We start from the raw sequence: 19,140 nt of genomic DNA, 5'->3' as shown, positions 1-19,140 counted from the left end.
TTCTTGTTTTTTTATTGATATGTCTACCTGACTAGCTGACCGTACTAAATCAGCAGATTAGAACAGAAGGGCTAGATCTTGCATTAAGGAGACTTCTAAATCAGCATAAACTCTGGGAACAATATTCAAGAAGTTTTTGATCCCATTTAGCTCTTTAGAACTTGCCTCACATTATATAAATGCTGAATTTTGAACTAAAGGAAAGCTTGTCTTCAACTTTTCATACAGGGCATGTGAAAACAGAAGACTCTAAAATCAGACTATAGTAATTGATTGTAGATGCTTGTGTGTTCTCTAGTCCCTGCAGAATATGTGTTACCATAAAAAAACTCACGTCGGACTCTCTGCCACCTTCTTGAATTGTTTTTCCACCAGTTCAAAGGAAGAGCACTTCAATAGTTATTTCATGTAATTAGAAAGAAGCATTGTTGAAGGATGCAGACTAATTAACTGGTTTTTGGCTACCAGATGCATGTTGTTCTGAGTACTTCAATTTTCATCTCTGTGCTGCTTAGATAGTACTCTAGAATTAGCAAGTTTGGGCTTTTAAGTCTTTGGTAAGGAAGCTAGTTAGCTTTTGGTCACAAGTACTAAGGCAAACTTTTTTTCCTTCTTCAGAACATACCACGAGTAGCTTCTTTGGGAGTAGAGTGTGTTAGCTCCTTTGCCTTAGATTACTGGCTACAAACACACTTGTTCCAAGCTGGAGTTCTCTGGTACTTACTGGGTTACCTCTTCAACTATGACTATACGCTAGAAGAGAGTGGTATTCAGAAAAGTGAAGATTCAAATCACCAGGTAATGTTAACAAGGTGCATGTTCTCAGAAACTAATGGTTGTTGCTTGCCATATCTTTCTAACAAAGTAAGTGTATTCAAATACTTATTAGAATCATTATTGTTCATGTAATTCAATATTAACAGAGCAGTTTTGAAAGGGAATTTTGTGTAGTAGTGTAAACACTGTTATTTGGGTTTTGTTTTTTCTTTTTTTTTTGTGTAGCTTGTGTGTTGAGTTCAAGCTGCCAAACCCTGTAGCTTATTAGAAACTTAATGCAAGAGATGTTCTCTACAGTGATAGTAAAAAAGTAAATTTGTGCTATCGGAAGAAAAGGTCTGTCTGAAGCTCAGCTGAAGGGGTTGTCTAGTGACACATGAACTTAACCTGAAATGTCTGCTTCAGGACAGTATTGTCCCTTTGCCCCACAGCTATGTAAGTGGCTTCACATTTCCGTTTCCTTAAATGGTGACACTCTCAGTATGGCACTTTTTCCTCAGCTACTGGATGAAATGAACTTTAAACAGTATTTTAGTTATTAACTCTTCTGTCACTATCATAAAAGGTTTATGATGCTGATATTTGACTGTGCTAGCAGGAATAGTTGTCTGGTCAGAAGTTATTACACTAAATAGCTTCTGTAGCTTTCACCTCATCTTGATGGCCCCAGTTTTTCCTACTTATTAGTGCTTATGTCTAACTGCATTTATCAAGCCCACGACACAGTGATCATACTGCACTGTTCCGCAGCAGCTAGTGTTTTGTTAGACAATGCATAATTAGCAAAGGAGATAAATAGATAATACAAACTGTTTGTTCTGGTGCCAAAGTGTTGAACAACTCTTTCTGGCTATTCTGATACTTCTTCAATAAGCCACAGGGTTTTTTTTACAACTGTCTTTGTATTTTTCAGGAGGTAGCAAATAGCCTTGCTAAGCTCAGTCTCCTGGCCTTGAGTCGCCTTGGAGGGTATCTCTCTGAAGAGCAAGCTACACCTGAAAACCCGACGATCAGGAAAAGCTTGGCTGGAATGTTGACACCCTATATTGCAAGGAAACTTGCTGTGGTCAGTCCTACTGAGGTAAGCATCTGTTGGCCAAACCTTTCTCTAGTAATTGATGGAGTATCTGGTAGCTTATAAAACACTGAATGCTCTTAGACCAACCTGATACAGAGAACAGCAGTATAGTTTTTCTTTGCAGTTGGATTAACTGCAAGGAGAAGAAGCTGGTTTAGCCTCAAACACTATGGACAGAAACAGAGGCCTATAGAATATTTGTGAAACTAATATGGGAAAGAAGAAGTTGGGTTAATTGTTGAAGGCTTAGGGATGTAATGATGATGGAGAGCAAAGGTTAAACTTCTCTTTAAAAGTAGTGCCGAGGAAGTAGTCTACAAAGAGGTACTGCAGGTAGCTGCTGCTCACTGTCAAAAATAGGAGACTCTGAAGTAAGTGTGGCTCAAAGCAGGATAAAGAAAAACTAAAATATAGATTGTACTGTACCAAATTTACACTGTTTTTCCAGTATGAGGGATACTTGACACTTAAGTTGCTTATGAAATCAGCTTGGTTATTAATGAGATTGGATTAATTTGTCATGACGCATGCAGATTACTATGCATAATGATCCACAACTGTTATAAAAATGTTACATTGTGTAAATTCCTTATTTCCTAGACTCTGAAGGTGCTTAACAGTAACACAGAGAACCCCTACTTAATCTGGAACAATGGGACTAGAGCTGAATTACTTGAGTTTTTGGAATCTCAACAAGAAAGCATGATTAAGAGGGTGAGATAATCTTTGCTTTAAATCTCACTAGTAATTTTTAAAAAAGGTTTCATGTTTTGGTACATCCACTTGTAATGCTGTGGTACAGTTAATACAAGTATCCCTTGTTGTCTACTCCTAAGTCACTTTCTTCATTCGGCAGTCATAAAAAGAAAACAAAGAGTTTGCTTGTCTACTTCCTGGACTTCTGTTAAAGCTTTAAGTGTTCTGTACAGTTATGGTTTGTCATTATTGGGTTATAGCTTTACACTTTCTACAAGATTACTTTGTCTGAGCTTGTGCTGCTTATCTCTGCTTAAAGGGTGATTGTGACAAGAGCTATGGATCTGACTTTGTCTTCAGTGACCATGCAAAGGAACTTATTGTGGGAGAGATTTTTGTTAGAGTCTACAACGAGGTCCCTACCTTCCAACTAGAGGTGAGATATAGCTAAAACCTTCCTGTTGAAACTAGTGTTTGGAATGTTAGTTCTTCTTTATCTATCAGTGCAAACAGCATATAAAATTTCCTTCAACATGATCAGAATCTTACAGGTTATCTCTGTATCAGAGCAGAATAAATTAAAAAGAACAATGAGTTTGTCATAAGATGTGCTGCTTCGGATGTCTTAATGCCTTTTCTCTACAAGCTTGCACTGCAGATGCTTGGGCTTATTCAGTAATTCCAGGAGGCAGTGATTCTGCCTAGTGGCATTGCTATCCATCCATATATATGGACAAATGTACACCTTAAGAGTGCTGTTGAAGTAGTGGCAGCTTTCTTAAGGGTATGTGTAGGTAGAAATAGAGCTAATGTTGTCCAAATGTTAGTGATCATAGTAGAAAAGTGCTTCCTGTCTGGAAGAAAGGTATATGTGAAATGTAGAAAAGTTATTCAGATATACTTTCCACAAGTGTGAATACTGTTACATCCCACACCTAAAAATGCTCTCATCTCTAATTTAAAGGTTCCTAAAGCATTTGCTGCAAGCCTCTTGGATTACATAGGCTCACAAGCACAGTACCTTCATACGCTAATGGCAATAACACAGACTGGGAAAGTAGAGTCCAATCAACATGGAGATCGGTTACGGAGAGTTGAAATGGCCCTGGAGGCTCTGAGAAATGTGATAAAACACAACCCAGGTAGGCTTAAAACTGAACTACCCTGATAGGCCGCCTTGGGGACAACTTCAAAAAATGCAGACCTCTGATCTTTATCTTCTAGTGAGAAGGAAGCTTGTTTTGCTGGCTAACAGACTTTAGCATTGTTGATAAGCTGTATAGGCTTGGTTTTGTTTGGTGGGTTTTTTTACCCCCTGGAGAATGTTATCTGTAGATATATTAGTTTTGTGTGAAGTCCCAGCCTTATCTAGTTTCTTTCTTGAAATGCTGGGTTTTAACTCTAGCTCTAGCCTGTTACCAGGAGTACTTGGATGAAACTTTCTGCAATCCTTCAAAGCATCTTCACTTGATTTTTAAACTTCCTTGCCTCAAAAAGAACCTCCTTGAGCAGAGTAGTGCTTACTACTAAACACATAAAATGTTAGGGCCTTACTAAAGCAGGAGGAGAAGATGCTCTGGAGAGTGGGCGGGTAACACCAGCCAAGATTTATAAGCCAGTGTCAATGTACAGATTGGAAAAGCCTGAGAAACGTGACTAGGATGTTCTCCTGTGGTATAATATGGTAGTTCTGAAAGCCACTTGTGTTATTATCATGGCTTCTAATATAACTGGTTAGGTTGCTTCATACTGCTTTCTCTGTATTTGGCGATTATAACCCTGAAGGCAGCTGTCATGCAAATCGCAACCCTACTGTGAGCTGGGAGAATCAAAAAGGGCAAGTGTATTTGAAGACAAGAAGTACTCATCAATGATAAATGAAGTAACTACACTTGTTTAGTTGTCTTAGTTGTTTTGTAAGAATGCAAGTAGCTAGGTAGTCCAAGAACTAGCTCAGTTGACTCAGTCAGTACCCTCTGCTTTTGAAATATTTTTGACCTGAGACATTACGGAAGCTAGATTAATAGACAGGACTTCATAATTTTCAAATTCTGTAGCAGGTGCTGTCCTGTAGGAGCTGTTAAAACTACTGTGACTTTCTATTTAGACACAGACTTGAACACCTCTCTGTATAGTGAAATGTGCGCTTGGGATAGCTGGCAGTGAATACTTGGGCTAACTTGAAGAGAATAACTTATTTGGTCTCTTGCAGGTTCTGAGTGTGAATGCATAGGTCACTTTAAGTTGATATTCTCCCTTCTGCGTGTTCATGGAGCTGGCCAAGTGCAGCAGTTGGCTCTGGAGGTAAAAAAAACCAAACAAAACAACAAAAAAACCCTGGAAAAAGCCAGTTTTAAAAGCCCCCAGAGCCCCCTGTCTAGATGCTGTATATAATGAGAATAAACAAACCTGATTGTGTAACTGTTAGAATAGTACCTTAAATGTATGAAGACTGCTGTTCCAAGATGTCAGCTCCTCTGTGGGGGAACAAGTGATAGTTTTTTGCCTGAGTCCTTGCTCCCTTTTTCCCTGAGGTGACAAGACAATCTGGTGGTAGGGATAAATATCGTAAATATTAGTTATGTTGGCCAGTGAGGTGACTGACCTCATACACTGCATCTTTTGAGCAATGTCTTAATAGCTGGAATATAATCAAGTGCTGTTTCTGATCTTTTACAGGTAGTAAACATAGTAACAAGTAACCAAGAATGTGTTAACAACATTGCTGAGGCAATGGTTCTGGCTAACTTACTGGCACTCCTGCATTCCTTACCTTCAAGTATGTACCATACAATTCTTAGTCTTGCAAGGCAAAGGGTTTCCAACTTAGAAATAACTTAGAATGCAGCTGGCTGAGCTTACTACTGAGTTTTAGGTTAGAACGGCATTACAGTGGGGATGAGTAAATAAAAAAGTTCTGTTTGTCTTAAATGTGAGAGATGAAACATGAATTGCAGATATTCAAATCATGTTTGAATTGTGTAGTATTTTGTTGACCAATGCTCTTACGGTATTTAGGTGATAAACATTTAACTAAGAAGTTATGCTCTACGAAAATGTATGATTCATTTGATGTTTCTTAACTAGCTGAATTTAGCCAGAAAGCCCTGAGCTTGCAATTGTCATAAGCTTTATTGTGGTTTTGCTACAGCTTTCTGTTAAGATCTGTTTAATTCATCTTTGGTTAGTTAAGAACTTTGTGCCATATAGACTATTTTTTTTTTTTTTTTGACAGGTCGGCAACTTGTCCTTGAAACATTGTATGCTTTGACGTCTAGCACAAAAATAATTAAAGAGGCCATGGCAAAAGGTACAGTACTACATTGAAAGCAAGTATTTCTGCAGCACTGGACTTAAAGTAAATACAATGGCTGGCCAAATTGTACTCTTCCCTCTAGAACAATCAAAGAAGAGTCGGTGAATTCATACTACTTGTGACCAGAAAAAAATTTGAATGTTTTTCTGTCTCTTTGTACAGGTGCTTTAATCTACTTACTAGATATGTTTTGCAACTCAACTCATCCACAGGTCCGAGCCCAAACAGCAGAGCTCTTTGCCAAAATGACTGCAGATAAGCTGGTGGGTCCAAAGGTAAGAATCTTAACAGCTCTCATTGGAACACTTATCTTGATATTACCCACCCTTCTCAAGATGGAACAAAAAAACCTCTTCTGCGACTGAAAGATTCGTGTGAAGAGCAATCTCGCTCTTTCAAAACAGTTAACTCTTAATCTGTGAGCAGGTTTCTAGAAGCAGTTGTATTTATTGTAACTACTATAAGCAGTTTGGCTTCCATTTGTAATGACTTCAACTTTAGATACCTAGATTTCAGACCTGTCACTGGCTATTGCTATTTAAAATGATAGCACTATCTTATCTGGTGGTGTTGTGTTTTAGCAGTTGACATTTGAGCATTACAAATAACTGGACTTCCTTGAGTTCTCTCTTTCTGTCACTTTTTCTCATGGTATACTAAATGTCAATTCTACTTGTCTGTTGTAGGTTAGGATTACACTGATGAAATTTTTACCTGGAGTCTTCATGGATGCCATGAGAGACAACCCTGAAGCTGCTGTTCACATCTTTGAGGGAACTCATGAAAATCCTGAGTTAATTTGGAATGATGCCTCCAGGGAGAGAGTATCAACAACAGTTCGAGAAATGATGCTTGAGTATGTGGAGACCTACTGACTAAGCGTTTCCTTATCTGAGACGCTTTTAGTGGCAATAAACCAGAGTTGCTATAGAAGAACTGTCAGACAGAGCTTTGCCTTTAAAAAGTAGAAGCCTTGCAAGCCAGACTTCGGTGAAAAGGAACCTGTTCACTGTTTGTATATCATACCTGTAACTCAGTGACGCAGGTGCGGTTTGTGCACAATCCAGCTATTTGCTCACTGCTATGAGATTTGGGAGGGGATTACAATGAGGAGAAAATGGGGTTTAGAAACTGGAAGTACTTCACAAAGGTGGAGGGAGACTGAGATGTCAAGTAAGGAACAACTGCTTCTTTTACTGCTTGCTAAAACTTACTTTCTTTTTAAAGGCACTTTAAACTTCAGAGGGACAACCCTGATGCTAACTGGAAGGTAAAAGCATACTGTTTTGCGTTGAGTGCATCCAGGGAGACTGTAAACCAGCTAATATATGCATCCATGTAACTCTCAGACAGGCCTTCCTTTTAAAATACCAACAGGAACTCACTCGTGTGCTGACATAACTGTATTGAATGGATGCTTTTGTTACTAGTTATACCTTGAAATCACACACTGTATTGCCAGCGGTTTTGCCAGTAATACTCTGAATTTTCTGATAGTTAGGTAATTCTAAAAATTGTCAACAGTCAGCAACAAAGGAGAATATAATTTTGCTAGTGACTGTCACTTACTATGTAGCTGTAGTAAACTTGATCTTGGTAAATGTTCAGGAATTTTAGTAAGCTACTGAATCTCAAATTATTGTCCTGAGCCATTCCATCACATCTGGCCAGTCAGTGAGATGTTTCAGTATTTCTGTAGTATTTCTCAATATCTGGGAGAGGGCAGACGTGACTCCCAATAGTAGTCTAGTTCAGCCTTAAAACCACTTCATGTGTTCATGTGCTGGATGGCTATTTTGATGCAGGTCGGAACTGGAAACTTCTTTAGGTTGATGGTGAAAAACCTTCCCCTGAAGTGTGCAAGAAAGGAAAGGACTGTTCTATCAGTCTTGTTGCTGGTGCTTCTTTTGAACTAGAGTTTACCATGGGTGTAGTTTAGACTGAGGTACTATCTTTCTTTGAAAGAAGAGTCCACTGTAGTAGTAGTGCCTGCACCATTCTTTATACACTGATTTCTTACCTCACATCTCTTCACGATAGTGTTTATTAGTCTGGCATAGTTCAGTTTTGGAGAATACAGTTAGTTCAGTGACCCTTGCTGCTTAGTCATGGTGTTATGAATTAGTCATGAATTGCAGCTCTCGCAAATACCCTTGCCAGTAACTCCTACTTTACAATTCAACAGCTGCCTGAAGACTTTGCTGTGGTGTATGGTGAGGCAGAAGGTGAACTTTCAGTGGGGGGAGTCTTCCTAAGGATTTTTATTGCCCAGCCGGCCTGGGTTTTACGGAAACCAAGAGAATTTCTCATTGCACTGTTGGAAAAGTTTACTGAGCTACTGGAGAAAAATAACCCCCATGTAAGATGATTTTTGTGATTCTGCTCTTTGAATTTGTTTAGTAGTCTTAAGCTTCTGGTCTTCAGTATCTGATTAACTTGAATTCTTGCACTTTCTTCCCAACACGAATGATTTTTTTTTTGTCTATTTTCTGACTCTCTAAAGTGTGTAGATATGTTTAGGCAACTTCTGAACATGAGTCAGTGCTTTTTAAGTCCCTGAAGCCACAGAACTAGCTTCAGTAAGTTTTAGAAGCTTATTTTGTGGTAGAGATGAGGCCTAACAAATGAAGTGTCTTCAATTAATCTTTGACTGACCAACCTAAGAAAATGCCACTTGAGCTGAAATTTTTTAGGTAGTGCAGAACTTGACACTTCTAGTGTCCTTCTGCAACACTAACTTCCAGCTCTAGTGTAAATTGTGACCTATACAAGGCTGCCACATAACCATTAGTATAAAGCAGAAAGACTAATGTGTTACTCTTGAACACTGTTGTCAAATTGTAACTTAATGATATTAATAAAACCTGAATTTGCTAAACAGTGTTTAGACTCTGGGTTAGACTTGCAGGGAAGGAACTAACCTGTATATTGTATAAAACAGACTTCTTTATTACAAAGAAGTGATAGCAGTTTGTGTAGGCATGCAGAATACAGCAAGTGCAGTGAGTGCTGCTGCACAGGCTGCAGAACCCTTTAATGATTCGGGTTGTCAGCCTAAACATCCTATCATGCTTCCACCGAGCAAAATAGCACATATGCTGCTGTGCATGCAGAGGCTGCAGCCAGACACTGGCTTCTCCAGGTACCCGAAATAGTGCCTAGAAACTTCCATGATCTGTGTTCTTGAAACTAGTGCATGCCTGTCACTACTGGAGCTGATCATGTTCTTCTAAACTTCTTGTTCTAACAATTTCAAAGCATAGTGACATGATACAAGCGTTAGGGAAAAAGTCTACAATACAGAGCATGTGAGAAATGTTACTATTATGGTGATACATAAGGCTTTACAGAGTTACACTTTCTGCTGATTTTTTTGTTTTGTTTTGTTTTCTCCAGGGGGAAACTTTAGAAACCATTACCACAGCAACTGTGTGCCTGTTCAGTGCCCAGCCTCAGCTAGCTGATCAAGTTCCTCCGCTTGGTCATCTTCACAAGATAATCCAAGCTATGAATCACAAGAACAATGCCATTCCTAGAAGTGCCATTCGTGTCATTCACATACTGTCTGACAATGAGGTACTAAATCATTTAAGTGCTCAAGGGGAGAGAAAAACATAACTGGAGTTACTTGTGGTGTTTAGTATTGTTCCTAGAAGTGTGTTACTGTAACTATAAACACTGTGTACCAGGTGAATGGGGACTTGAGGCTAATTAATGGGGAATTGATAGATTAAAGATCCTGAGAGATTTATGGTCTTGGCTGACCATATTGGTCAGAACTGTCAAGCTGAGTGTAAAAAATAAAATAAAATACTGTTTCTGTCTCTGCAGCTTTGTGTTCGAGCAATGGCATCACTAGAGACCATTAGCCCTCTCATGAATGGAATGAAGAAGAGATCAGATATAGTTGGTGTAGCGTGTGAAGCACTTAATCGAATGTTTCAGAAGGAACAAAATGACTTGGTAGCCCAAGTAAGTAGTACATTCTCAAGCTGTAAGTTTGATATTTTTATATTTGCGTATCTAAACTGTTCTTAAGAACAGAGGTACTGTTCAGTATGTGTCCGTGAGGCTTCCTAGGAGCCATCTAAGTAATGTATTTTTCATGTTGGAGAAGTCAGAAGTCAGTTCTTTACCAAAAATGTAGACCTGCTCAAGGATGTTACCTGAGCAGTGAAGCTCAATGTGTAGGATGGTGTTGGCTTGTGTCTGCTGAGAAAGCATAACATAGGAATGCTAGCTAATGCGATGGAGTTTACATCTAGACAGGGCAGAACTGCTGGACAATGTCTTTGCTTTCTCTTGTATTGTATTTCATACAGCTCAGGAAAAACTGGCATAAACGTACTTGGTAATAGCTGCTGGCGCTTACGGTTCACACTAGTGCTAGTGATATAAAACATCTGAACAGAGCTTTCTAGTCCATGTTAAAGCAACTCATCTGGGTATATTTGCAGGCTTTGAAAGCAGATTTGGTCCCTTACCTTCTAAAGCTGCTTGAAGGTATTGGTCTTGAGAACTTGGAAAGCCCATCTGCCACTAAAGCTCAGATTGTTAAAACTCTGAAATCCATGTCTCGCAGCCTGCAGTATGGAGAACAGGTAAGTACTGACAAGTCCTTGACTGGGTTTTGGACACATGGAAGTTCAAACTCTGAACAGCCTTTGTTTGGTATTATGGCTGTCATGTACATCATTCCACCTAAAATGTTAACACTCTGTAACTACAAAATCACTATGGGTTTGGAACATCTCCATCTCTTGTGGAGAAGTCATTGGTTCAATACATGTGAAAGAAATGCAAGCAATGAGAAAGACAAATCCTAAATCCAGAAATGTTCTGTAAGATAGTAGGCTTCTACTGACAGCTCTTCACAACTTGGGTTAGAAATGTAAATTGTGTTTTGGTGCCCCCCCCCGGATAAATACTGTTTAAGACAATTGCAGCAGTGCTAAGGATGTAAATTCAAGTTGGTGACTTGTCCCAGTAACTGTTAATTCTTGGTGCCTTTTGCTTGCCCCTCTGTTGAAAACTTTAAGGGGAAGGAAACTGGGATTAGGTCTCTCCTCCAAGTTGGCCCTATCTCGCTTTCCTCTTCTACCTTGGCTCTAGATGCGTGGCAAGTGGCTGCTTGCAGGGTGCTTTCCCTTGTCACCTAACCGGGCAATGAGGGAGGTAGTCAAACCACTAAATGACTTCTTTATGAGCTCTTCTGCATTATGCATTCAGCTGCACAATTCAAATGGAAAAGCAGGTTGCTGTAGTCACCTTGGAAATGTGTGATTCCACATTGCAGCCTGAACCACTGCCATGCTGTCCGGCAATCTCTTCAGAGTGGTTTGGTTCTAGAAAATGAGTCTATTCCCCTAGAACGCTACAAATGTCACTTGCTTACTCTGTTAATGTCTTCAAATACTTTAGGTAAATGAAATTCTGTCTCGTTCTTCTGTGTGGAGTGCCTTTAAGGATCAGAAACATGACTTGTTCATTTCTGAGACGCAAACAGCAGGATACCTCACAGGTTAGCAAATCTTTCCTATATGTCATGAATCATACTGGAATGTTGCTTGTCACTTGACTCTGGAGATACTGTTACCCTCAGGATCTAGTGCCATCATGTGGCCTGAACATTCAAAACTGTAAAAATCCAGTGAGCTTTTAAAACACAAAAAGCCTAACTATTTTGTGGTTGAAGCTGTATTTCGCTGGATAGACATTGCTGTACCTACTTCTAAAATAGCAGAGCAATGGAATCTGGACACAGGCAAGTCTTGCAAGTACCCTGTAGTGATAAAGCAGAGGTGCAATTGGAGTAATGAATGACAGTAGCTTTCCATGCTTTCTCAGGATCAGTCTGCTTTAGGTCGAGAACAAACTGTTTTCCAGGGTTAGGGGGAGGAGTAAACTTTGTTCAAAGTCACTTAGACTGTATTAATTGTGCCATGTGAATTGTGTTGCTTTAGAGCGTTAGGTGTGTAATTGTAGTATTGGAAAAGTTTGAATGTTAATAGCTTGTTCATATCGTGAGGCCATGTTCCAGTCAGGCCCTATGAGCACACAGACCTTCTCCAGTGGGAATGGCCTCATGCCTGTACTTGGAGCTTGTGGTGCATACTTCAATGCACCTGTGATGCACTCTGAGTCCCCTGCTGGTGCCACCAAGAGTAAAGTGGCACTCTAGGGTCACCGCCTCAGTGTCACTAGCCGTGTAGAAGAGCATTCTTGCTGTGTGTGCAATTGATGTGAACTTCCTTGCTGGTAATGGCACAGCGGGGACGTAACGCTGGGACAGTTAGGTCACAGCAAATCAAATTCTGGTGCTTCCTTCACTCACATGCAGCACTTGATACATACATGTTTAATGACCGCGTTCTGCGGTATCACAGTCCGGAGCTTTGCTATCACAGATTACTTGCTATATCTGAAAATACTTTACATAACGATATTGCAGCAAACTTTGTCTAAAGCAACACATTATGAAACCACCTGACTCCTCAATAACCACCGGCTGAACAATCATTTGGTCTTTAAAAGTTTAGCCTCCCAGGTAAGTTGTGACAAGTCAACATGAACACTTCTGTGTGCCACATGGAATGTGCCTCATCTAACCCAATACAGGAATCGTAAAGCTTTTGAGTGTAACTGTACTGATGAGGTATAAATCAGAAGACTGCATAGACAGGAAAGTTATTCTTGCAAGATACTCGCATGTATTTTTAGAAAATGAAGCAAGAACCTTTCAAGTCAGGAATTCAGCATTTGTTTAATACTTTGAGAGTAGGTATATTGCAACACTTGATGTGTTTTTCCACACAGGAAAGACACAGTGCTTTAGCTCTGAGCAAATTTTCTGTTTATTGCACCATTTACTGTCGCTTAGACAAAAGAATGCTTGATTCAGTTGGTACTGAATTTCCTTGGTATTTCATAAGTACTGTAAAACTAGAAGTATGAAGTAAATGCTGGCTAAGAACTGAAACTATAAGAGATGATGTCAGGCTTGAGACAGGGGGGGGCAATACAGCTATCCAATTGCCCTAAGGCCTGTGCTGCATTTAAATAGCATAATGTTTAAGTGCTTGCAGATATAGAGTGAAGGTGCTGTACAAATGCAAAGTATAGATGAAAACCAAACAACAAGCTTTATTTTTAACCTGCTTTATCTTGTATTCTGCCTTATGTCTTGCTTCAAATTGCTTTGCTACTTGCACTTCCCTTGAAACTTCCCTTGCCTATTTCTCTTCCCTCAGGTGTCTCTTCTCCTTCCCTTCTAACTGGCAGCAGTCCCCTTCACCTGAGAAGCGGGCTTTAGATCTGCTCTGCCAGGCAGCTTGCTAACTTCTGTGTAGCTCTCTAAAGCAGGTAGATACCATCTTGCAAAATGCATGCTGCACTTGCTGCATTCCGAGTAACAGGTGCATGTCATAGAACTGTAATTTGTGGTCCCAAACTGCAAAACACGGATAAACTTGCCTTCAAGCACACAGGAGCAGAAAACTAACAACTGCAGTGGCTGAGACTTGCTGGCTACAGGTGAACTAAACTTCTGAATGGAAAAGTTTGAGCGATGAGAGAACTAGTGGAATTTTGGTGCTAGGACATGTAGCAGTGGGTCTGGCTCTTCACAAGTGCCACTGATGGGCTGGCAAAGAGAAGTCACCTTCTGAAGCCAGAGAGCTTGGTTTTTGTTTTTGTTTTTACCAAAAGTCACTGCTTGCTTTGCTCTCCTGCTTGCAGTAGTAGTATAGGACTCTTTGTAAGGAGACAGACCATGCTGTGATGTTCTGGCTCCAGGCTGTGGTGTGAGAAGGGAGGGTGGGGCATGAAGGAGCAGTAAATTTGGGAGAACTCAGCGCGGATGACATAAGGGGGGAGGGTAAAGGACCCAGCAGAACTTACCATGTTAAAGATCGGCACTGTAGGCTGGTGGTCTCAAACCAAGTTGATCACTGCATTGATGCAGGAACACGCTGCAAGTTGGCAGTTTTCTACAGCCATTGATCTGTTAAGAGTTGCTGTTGAAACGCCTCACGCCGCAATAGGAGTTGTGGAAAGCTATACGACTATAAGCTTTGAGGGAGAGGGGCTTTGTCTGCAGTGCGGACCTGATTGCCCCTGTAGTAACAGTCATGGAGACTTATTAATGGGAAGGAGTTCTGTATCTCCAGTAGTTTGTGCACCCTGGGAATGCTGTTAATTTTTCTAACTGAAGGCACAAAGAGCTGCCTAGACAAGCATAAGGCAGTTCTGCTCGTTCATGGAGCAGCCTGTTGAGCTTCCTTTAAACATACAGCTGGGAAAACGTTTGCAACACTGAAAGCATAGATGTGGAGCCCAACAGTGGAATGCATGCCTCAACTCACTTCACCTTGGCAGCAGGTTCTTCCCTGAGCAAAGGAGGGCCACCCCTCTTTACTGCCACTTCCATGGAGGAAGGTCAGATGGGTAACTGTGGTGGTCGGGGTGCTTTTGTAACTTACTTGGTAATAAATAGGAATAAAGCAAGTCAGAGAATGGCTTCCACAAGGTACTCCGCTTAGTCCACTAAGATGCCTTAATTCCTAGTGTTCCTGGATTCCAAAGAATCTAAATGAAAACTGTTAAATGTTTTTGTTTTAATGTGTCTGGCTGACTCTGGATGATTTGGGTGTTACCAGAGGGAATACAGCTGTGCAATCGTTCCTTAGCTTCAAAACTAATCACCAGTGTTGTTTTTCTCCCAAAAGGCCCTGGAGTTGCTGGTTACCTTACTGCAGGGACGACATCATCTGTAATGCCCAGTGTACCACCCCCAGTAGACAACGAAGTGGGAGATGTCAGCTAAGGACTGGAAATCCTTGTGAAAGAGACAAAGGCAGACAGGCCAGTGATGAGGAACAGCACTTTCCTCCGACACATTGAAGTGAACTTACTGCCTTTCCAAGTGTTTATGACAGTGTTATTCCTTTTTCTATGACCGTTTTGTTTTTGTTGGGTTTTTTTAGGAAAAAGTTGGTGATTCTAACTATCACACTGTAATACAAGAAAGCACTCTGTGGATCAACTGAAATGGGTACACAAGATTTTTTTTCTTGTTGTACGTAAGCACATTTTGTTCCTTTGTATTTGTTTACAAGACTGTGAATCAAACTTTCCTAGTTTTTATATTTTATTAATTAGCATGACTGGAGTTGAGCTACAGTCTAGAGGAATTGGGCTAAAATCACTTTGACCTCACTGACCCCCCCTGAAAGGGCATCCCTTCTTTTCCCGGTCTGATGTGATCACTCCCATTGAACATGACACGTAAAGGGTTTGGCCCTGCACCAGTTCACTGATGTCCTTAATCATTAACATTATCTTCTTCCCAGAGATCAAACAGATTTAGACATTCATATGTATAACTGGCTTGACCAAATTGACAAAGCTTCAGCAAAAAACCTTAAAGTTGACATGTTATGTAAGAAATTAGTGTAATTGTGAAATGTTCTATACATTATCCAGTATATAAAAACTTTCTATATTGAGTGTACATTATACAGATCATTCATATGTACATAAAATTTTAAAATAAAGGGAATTAAGAGCCTTGTTAATGAGATAAAGGTGGTGTTCTTATGTAGATTTCTTTGAAGGTGTGGGAAATGAGGGTGAGCCAGAGACCTTAATTTTCCGTGGGATTAAACAGGATTCCTGGGCATTCTTGCTTGGAAAAAGATAGCGTGCAGATGTTTTGCTCCAGGCGGCTGACTCCTAAACCACAGGCAGTGGTACAGCACAGGTTGTTTTGTACTTGAAATGCACTTCAGCCACTGACTTGCTGCTGTTCTTGACTTCTTAAGAAGCATTCCAGGCAGGAAGCAAGAGGAAACTTAAGATGGATGGAAATACAAAGAAGAATTATTGCTTTCTAAAAAGAGATTATAATCTTGGTTTTAGGTATAATGAACGGAGATGAGAGAAACATATTTGTGGGAAGCATGTGGTTCTAGGTACTCTGAAACTAACCACCCTGACTGACTTCAGCAGCTCTAGCTGGAGCACCCTTCCGATGGACACTTGGCTGCAGGCTCATCCTGAAGATGGAGCCAAAGGCAGCGTGTTCTCTCCAAGCTCCAGCGCTATGCTAGGGTTGTTTGTTTGCTCATGCAAGAAGTAAAAGCTTGTATTATTAAGATAATTGTTGATCAACCTCGTATAAGCTGAAAAGTGATTGTCCTAACTTTATAGGAAGTAGATCTACTGCCGGCACAGTATGCTGTGAGCTGCCTGGTGCTGTTACTATATGGAGAAGTTCTTGTAATTAATGTCAAAGTGTCATTACAGGACCAGAGCTGAGAAACTCTTGACCTTTGAGAACATCACAGAGGTGTATTGGGCATAAATGGCAGAGCCTGTTTTGGTAGCAGAGGTGGCTGTGAACTGCCCTGGGCTGGTCCCAGCTTGTTCCAGCCAAAACTCAGTCCCTCAGAGGGGAAGGTGCTGCCTGTGCTTAGATGTATTTAAGAAAGAATGGGAGCAGCTGGGGCCAGGAGACAACTTGTGTGAGGATGCACAAAAGGAAAGATGCAAGGGAAGACAAAAGGGGCACCTCTAAGGAAAAATGTGAGAAGATTTATTTGGAGAAAGCAAGTAGAGGAGTAAAAAGTGAGGAGGAGCAGGCAAACGGCTACACCCTGACCCCAGCCTGCCTCCCTTGAGGAGAGGTGGGGGAAGGACTGAGCATAGCATTAGGGCAAAGGATGGCAGCTCAGAGCAGGAACTGGGCAGGAGGGTGTTGGACTGCAGGGGAGCTTGGGAAAGGGAAAAGAAAGGCATTAACCCAAGTGTTTAAGTCTCATTTAATAAAAAAATAAAAGTTTATCCTAGCTTGCAATAAACAAAATGGGGTGAAACTGCCAAATCAAAACTACTTTGCCTACAATAAAAGGACAAAGGCGGCTTTGGCTCAGAGCAAATAAAGCACTTCAGGCCTCTTTGAAAACAGTCTTTATTTCATGTTATAAAGAACCCAGACAAATTCTGGTATTAACATTGGCATTCTGCAAATTTTTAAAAGTGTGTAAATTTAAAAAGCGTAAAAATTTAAAAAAATTATAATTACTATACTCCTGATTACTTGTAATTAATTACTATACTTAAAGTGAGCAAATAGGTATTGCTTCAAGCTAGAATCAAGTTTTTATATTCATTCTATCTTACCTTAAACATTATTGCACGGAACAAAATTCTAAGTCTTTCAACCATTTCAGATGGCTTTATGTTGACATTAGATTTTTGCAGTTAGCTGCTTGGACTGATCAAGTAGTTCTAACTTTGCAACTGTGGAGAGATGAACTTCATCCGGCCCGTCTGCCATACGCAAGGTCCGTATAGAAGCAAACCTGTGTCAGAAGAGCCAAATTAGGGGTAGATTTCTAATCGTGCCACAGTAGCAAGCCACTCTGACAGCAGAAGTTCTTTAGTACTGTTTTTGCCACAGCCACCCTCTTAACAATAGTATCTGTGAGAAGAGCTATCACACAGGAGATATTACAGCAAAACCTTCCTGGCAGGATTGAGATGTGTGGGCTGGAAATTCCAAAGGCTTGCCTCTCCCCAAGGCCCTAAGGGAGAATATTAATCAGCAGCACAGAGAATCTGTTTCTAAAGCTAAGAACTAGGTCTAGTGCCAGTTTTCAGTTTGTGTGGCGGTGGTGGTTTTTTGGCAGGGCAGGCGTAAGGGTAAAGCACTGCAATTGCACTGGAGTTGAATTATGAAAACAGTTGTCTTAACCTTTATAGCTGAAAGGTATACAGACCATTATTTTGGGCTATCTGAGGTGAAAGAGATGTACTACTGTTACCAACTTGCCTTAAAAGCAATACTTGGACTCTACAGGTAAGTTTTCTTTACTCACATAGAAGCCAAAGGGAAGTCCTGGGAAACTCCAGCTCCACCACACACTTGGATTGCACAGTCAATCACTTTAAGCACAGCTCGAGGGACAACCACTTTGGTCATGGCTACCTGTGGTGAGAACTCACATTACCGGTGATAGTTCCACAAGCAAGTGAAAATATGTATCTATTTAACAGTGCTTCTGAAGATTGGTATCTCACAGTACATTCCTTCCTCTTTGGATTTGAGGAGACCTCTGCTGTCTCTGTTCCCTGGGTAAGGTGAAAATGTTCCCAGTCACCCAGACCTATCTCATTGTGTTGAGACAAGTAAGCAATTCTTGAACTACTTCAGTTTTTAAATACCTTATCACATTGATCTCAAAGTTTTAAACTGAGAACACTTTCTAATCCTGTGACAATCAAAAGCACAGCTTAAGGCTGCCTCTTTTCAATGTGAAGTTATACTCTACAATTAGAAGAATCATGTTTAAAAATGTTTTAGCTTGTAGTTCGACCAGCTGAATGCAGAGGTACTGCATCCCCCAAGTCCTAGCCTAAGGCTGCCAAAAAGAAATTTTACCTCTTTTCTTGCTCTTCTGTTGCCCAATGTGTCGATCCTCCTGGCTGTTTTTAGAGTAAGCAGTCGAGCCTGTTCTATGCTAAGGCGGCATTCAGCAATCCAGTGGGCAACAACTTCCTGCAGAAACCAAAGCCAACAAATAAAGTCAGTCACTGCCTCCCAGCATCCCTGGGTGAAGATGGCCCTCTTCCTCCACATCTGCAGGTTCAGCCACTTAGAGATGCTCTTGTGCAAATCACAGATAGTTCGTTGCCATGTGCTCTAATTAATGAGGAAAAAAGAGAGAGAACACTTGACTGACAAATACTTAAGCTAGAGCAGTTCTCTTCCTGGCAGGAAAAAGTGAAAAGGGGAAGACCTTCCCCATTCTGGTACACTTTCATTTCCTGGTCAGACGCACTGCTAGCCATTTTCCTGAAGCCCTTCAGCGCCTGCTTTTTACTCCCTGCTTTCCTTTACCCAGTACCATGACTCACAACCCGCTCTGTGTAACATGCCCCAGTATACGAAAATTGGGGGGTGAGGGGTAGTTGTGAAAGAGGAGAGAAAGTGGTTGTGTTTTGCTTGAACTACTGGTGAACAGCTGCAGGGTGGTACCTGCTGCATCTGTCTGTTCATGTGGATGACAAATCAGCAGCTCACTTGATCCAAAATTACAGTCTTGGCAGCCCTTCCCTGCTCCGCTTAGCTAATCCATATCTGCAGCCAACAAACCACAGCGGGAAAAAAAGTACGTGTGCTGCCTGTCCGTGCAAAAGCTGCTTGGAGCCTGAGCCAGCCTCAGGCTCACGCTCCTGCCAGACTGTGGATGCGGTAGCTGTGGCAGCTGCA

At 40.8% G+C, this 19,140-nt stretch overlaps 2 protein-coding genes across 3 annotated transcripts in view; one reads left to right on the top strand and one right to left on the bottom strand.

Annotated features, from left to right (window-relative positions):
• The window catches only part of DNAJC13 (DnaJ heat shock protein family (Hsp40) member C13), a 55,504-nt gene extending 40,062 nt beyond the window's left edge, over nt 1-15,442 (top strand). For both annotated transcript variants that reach the window (XM_080387160.1, XM_080387159.1), the window contains 17 exons: nt 619-798; nt 1,691-1,858; nt 2,456-2,569; nt 2,871-2,987; nt 3,516-3,693; nt 4,764-4,855; nt 5,231-5,330; nt 5,787-5,861; nt 6,030-6,142; nt 6,554-6,723; nt 7,095-7,137; nt 8,053-8,226; nt 9,264-9,443; nt 9,699-9,839; nt 10,325-10,468; nt 11,289-11,388; nt 14,594-15,442. In XM_080387160.1, coding sequence (XP_080243286.1) covers nt 619-798; nt 1,691-1,858; nt 2,456-2,569; nt 2,871-2,987; nt 3,516-3,693; nt 4,764-4,855; nt 5,231-5,330; nt 5,787-5,861; nt 6,030-6,142; nt 6,554-6,723; nt 7,095-7,137; nt 8,053-8,226; nt 9,264-9,443; nt 9,699-9,839; nt 10,325-10,468; nt 11,289-11,388; nt 14,594-14,691 — 2,187 coding nt within the window. In that variant the 3' untranslated portion in view covers nt 14,692-15,442. The remainder of the gene's footprint in view (nt 1-618; nt 799-1,690; nt 1,859-2,455; nt 2,570-2,870; nt 2,988-3,515; nt 3,694-4,763; nt 4,856-5,230; nt 5,331-5,786; nt 5,862-6,029; nt 6,143-6,553; nt 6,724-7,094; nt 7,138-8,052; nt 8,227-9,263; nt 9,444-9,698; nt 9,840-10,324; nt 10,469-11,288; nt 11,389-14,593) is intronic.
• Nucleotides 15,443-16,818: 1,376 nt separating this feature from the next.
• Nucleotides 16,819-19,140, bottom strand: part of ACAD11 (acyl-CoA dehydrogenase family member 11) — a 33,984-nt gene continuing 31,662 nt past the window's right edge. Inside the window, exons 18-20 of the mRNA XM_080387229.1 lie at nt 18,310-18,426; nt 17,747-17,856; nt 16,819-17,230 (exon numbers count right to left, since the gene is read on the bottom strand). Of these exons, the coding sequence (XP_080243355.1) occupies nt 17,116-17,230; nt 17,747-17,856; nt 18,310-18,426 (342 nt within the window). The 3' untranslated portion in view covers nt 16,819-17,115. The remainder of the gene's footprint in view (nt 17,231-17,746; nt 17,857-18,309; nt 18,427-19,140) is intronic.

The sequence above is a fragment of the Falco punctatus genome (assembly GCF_963210335.1).
Source record: "Falco punctatus genome assembly, chromosome: 4".
Taxonomy (NCBI): domain Eukaryota; kingdom Metazoa; phylum Chordata; class Aves; order Falconiformes; family Falconidae; genus Falco; species Falco punctatus.
The sequence above is the reverse complement of the archived record's forward strand: the minus strand, read 5'-3'. Positions and strand labels throughout refer to the sequence as shown.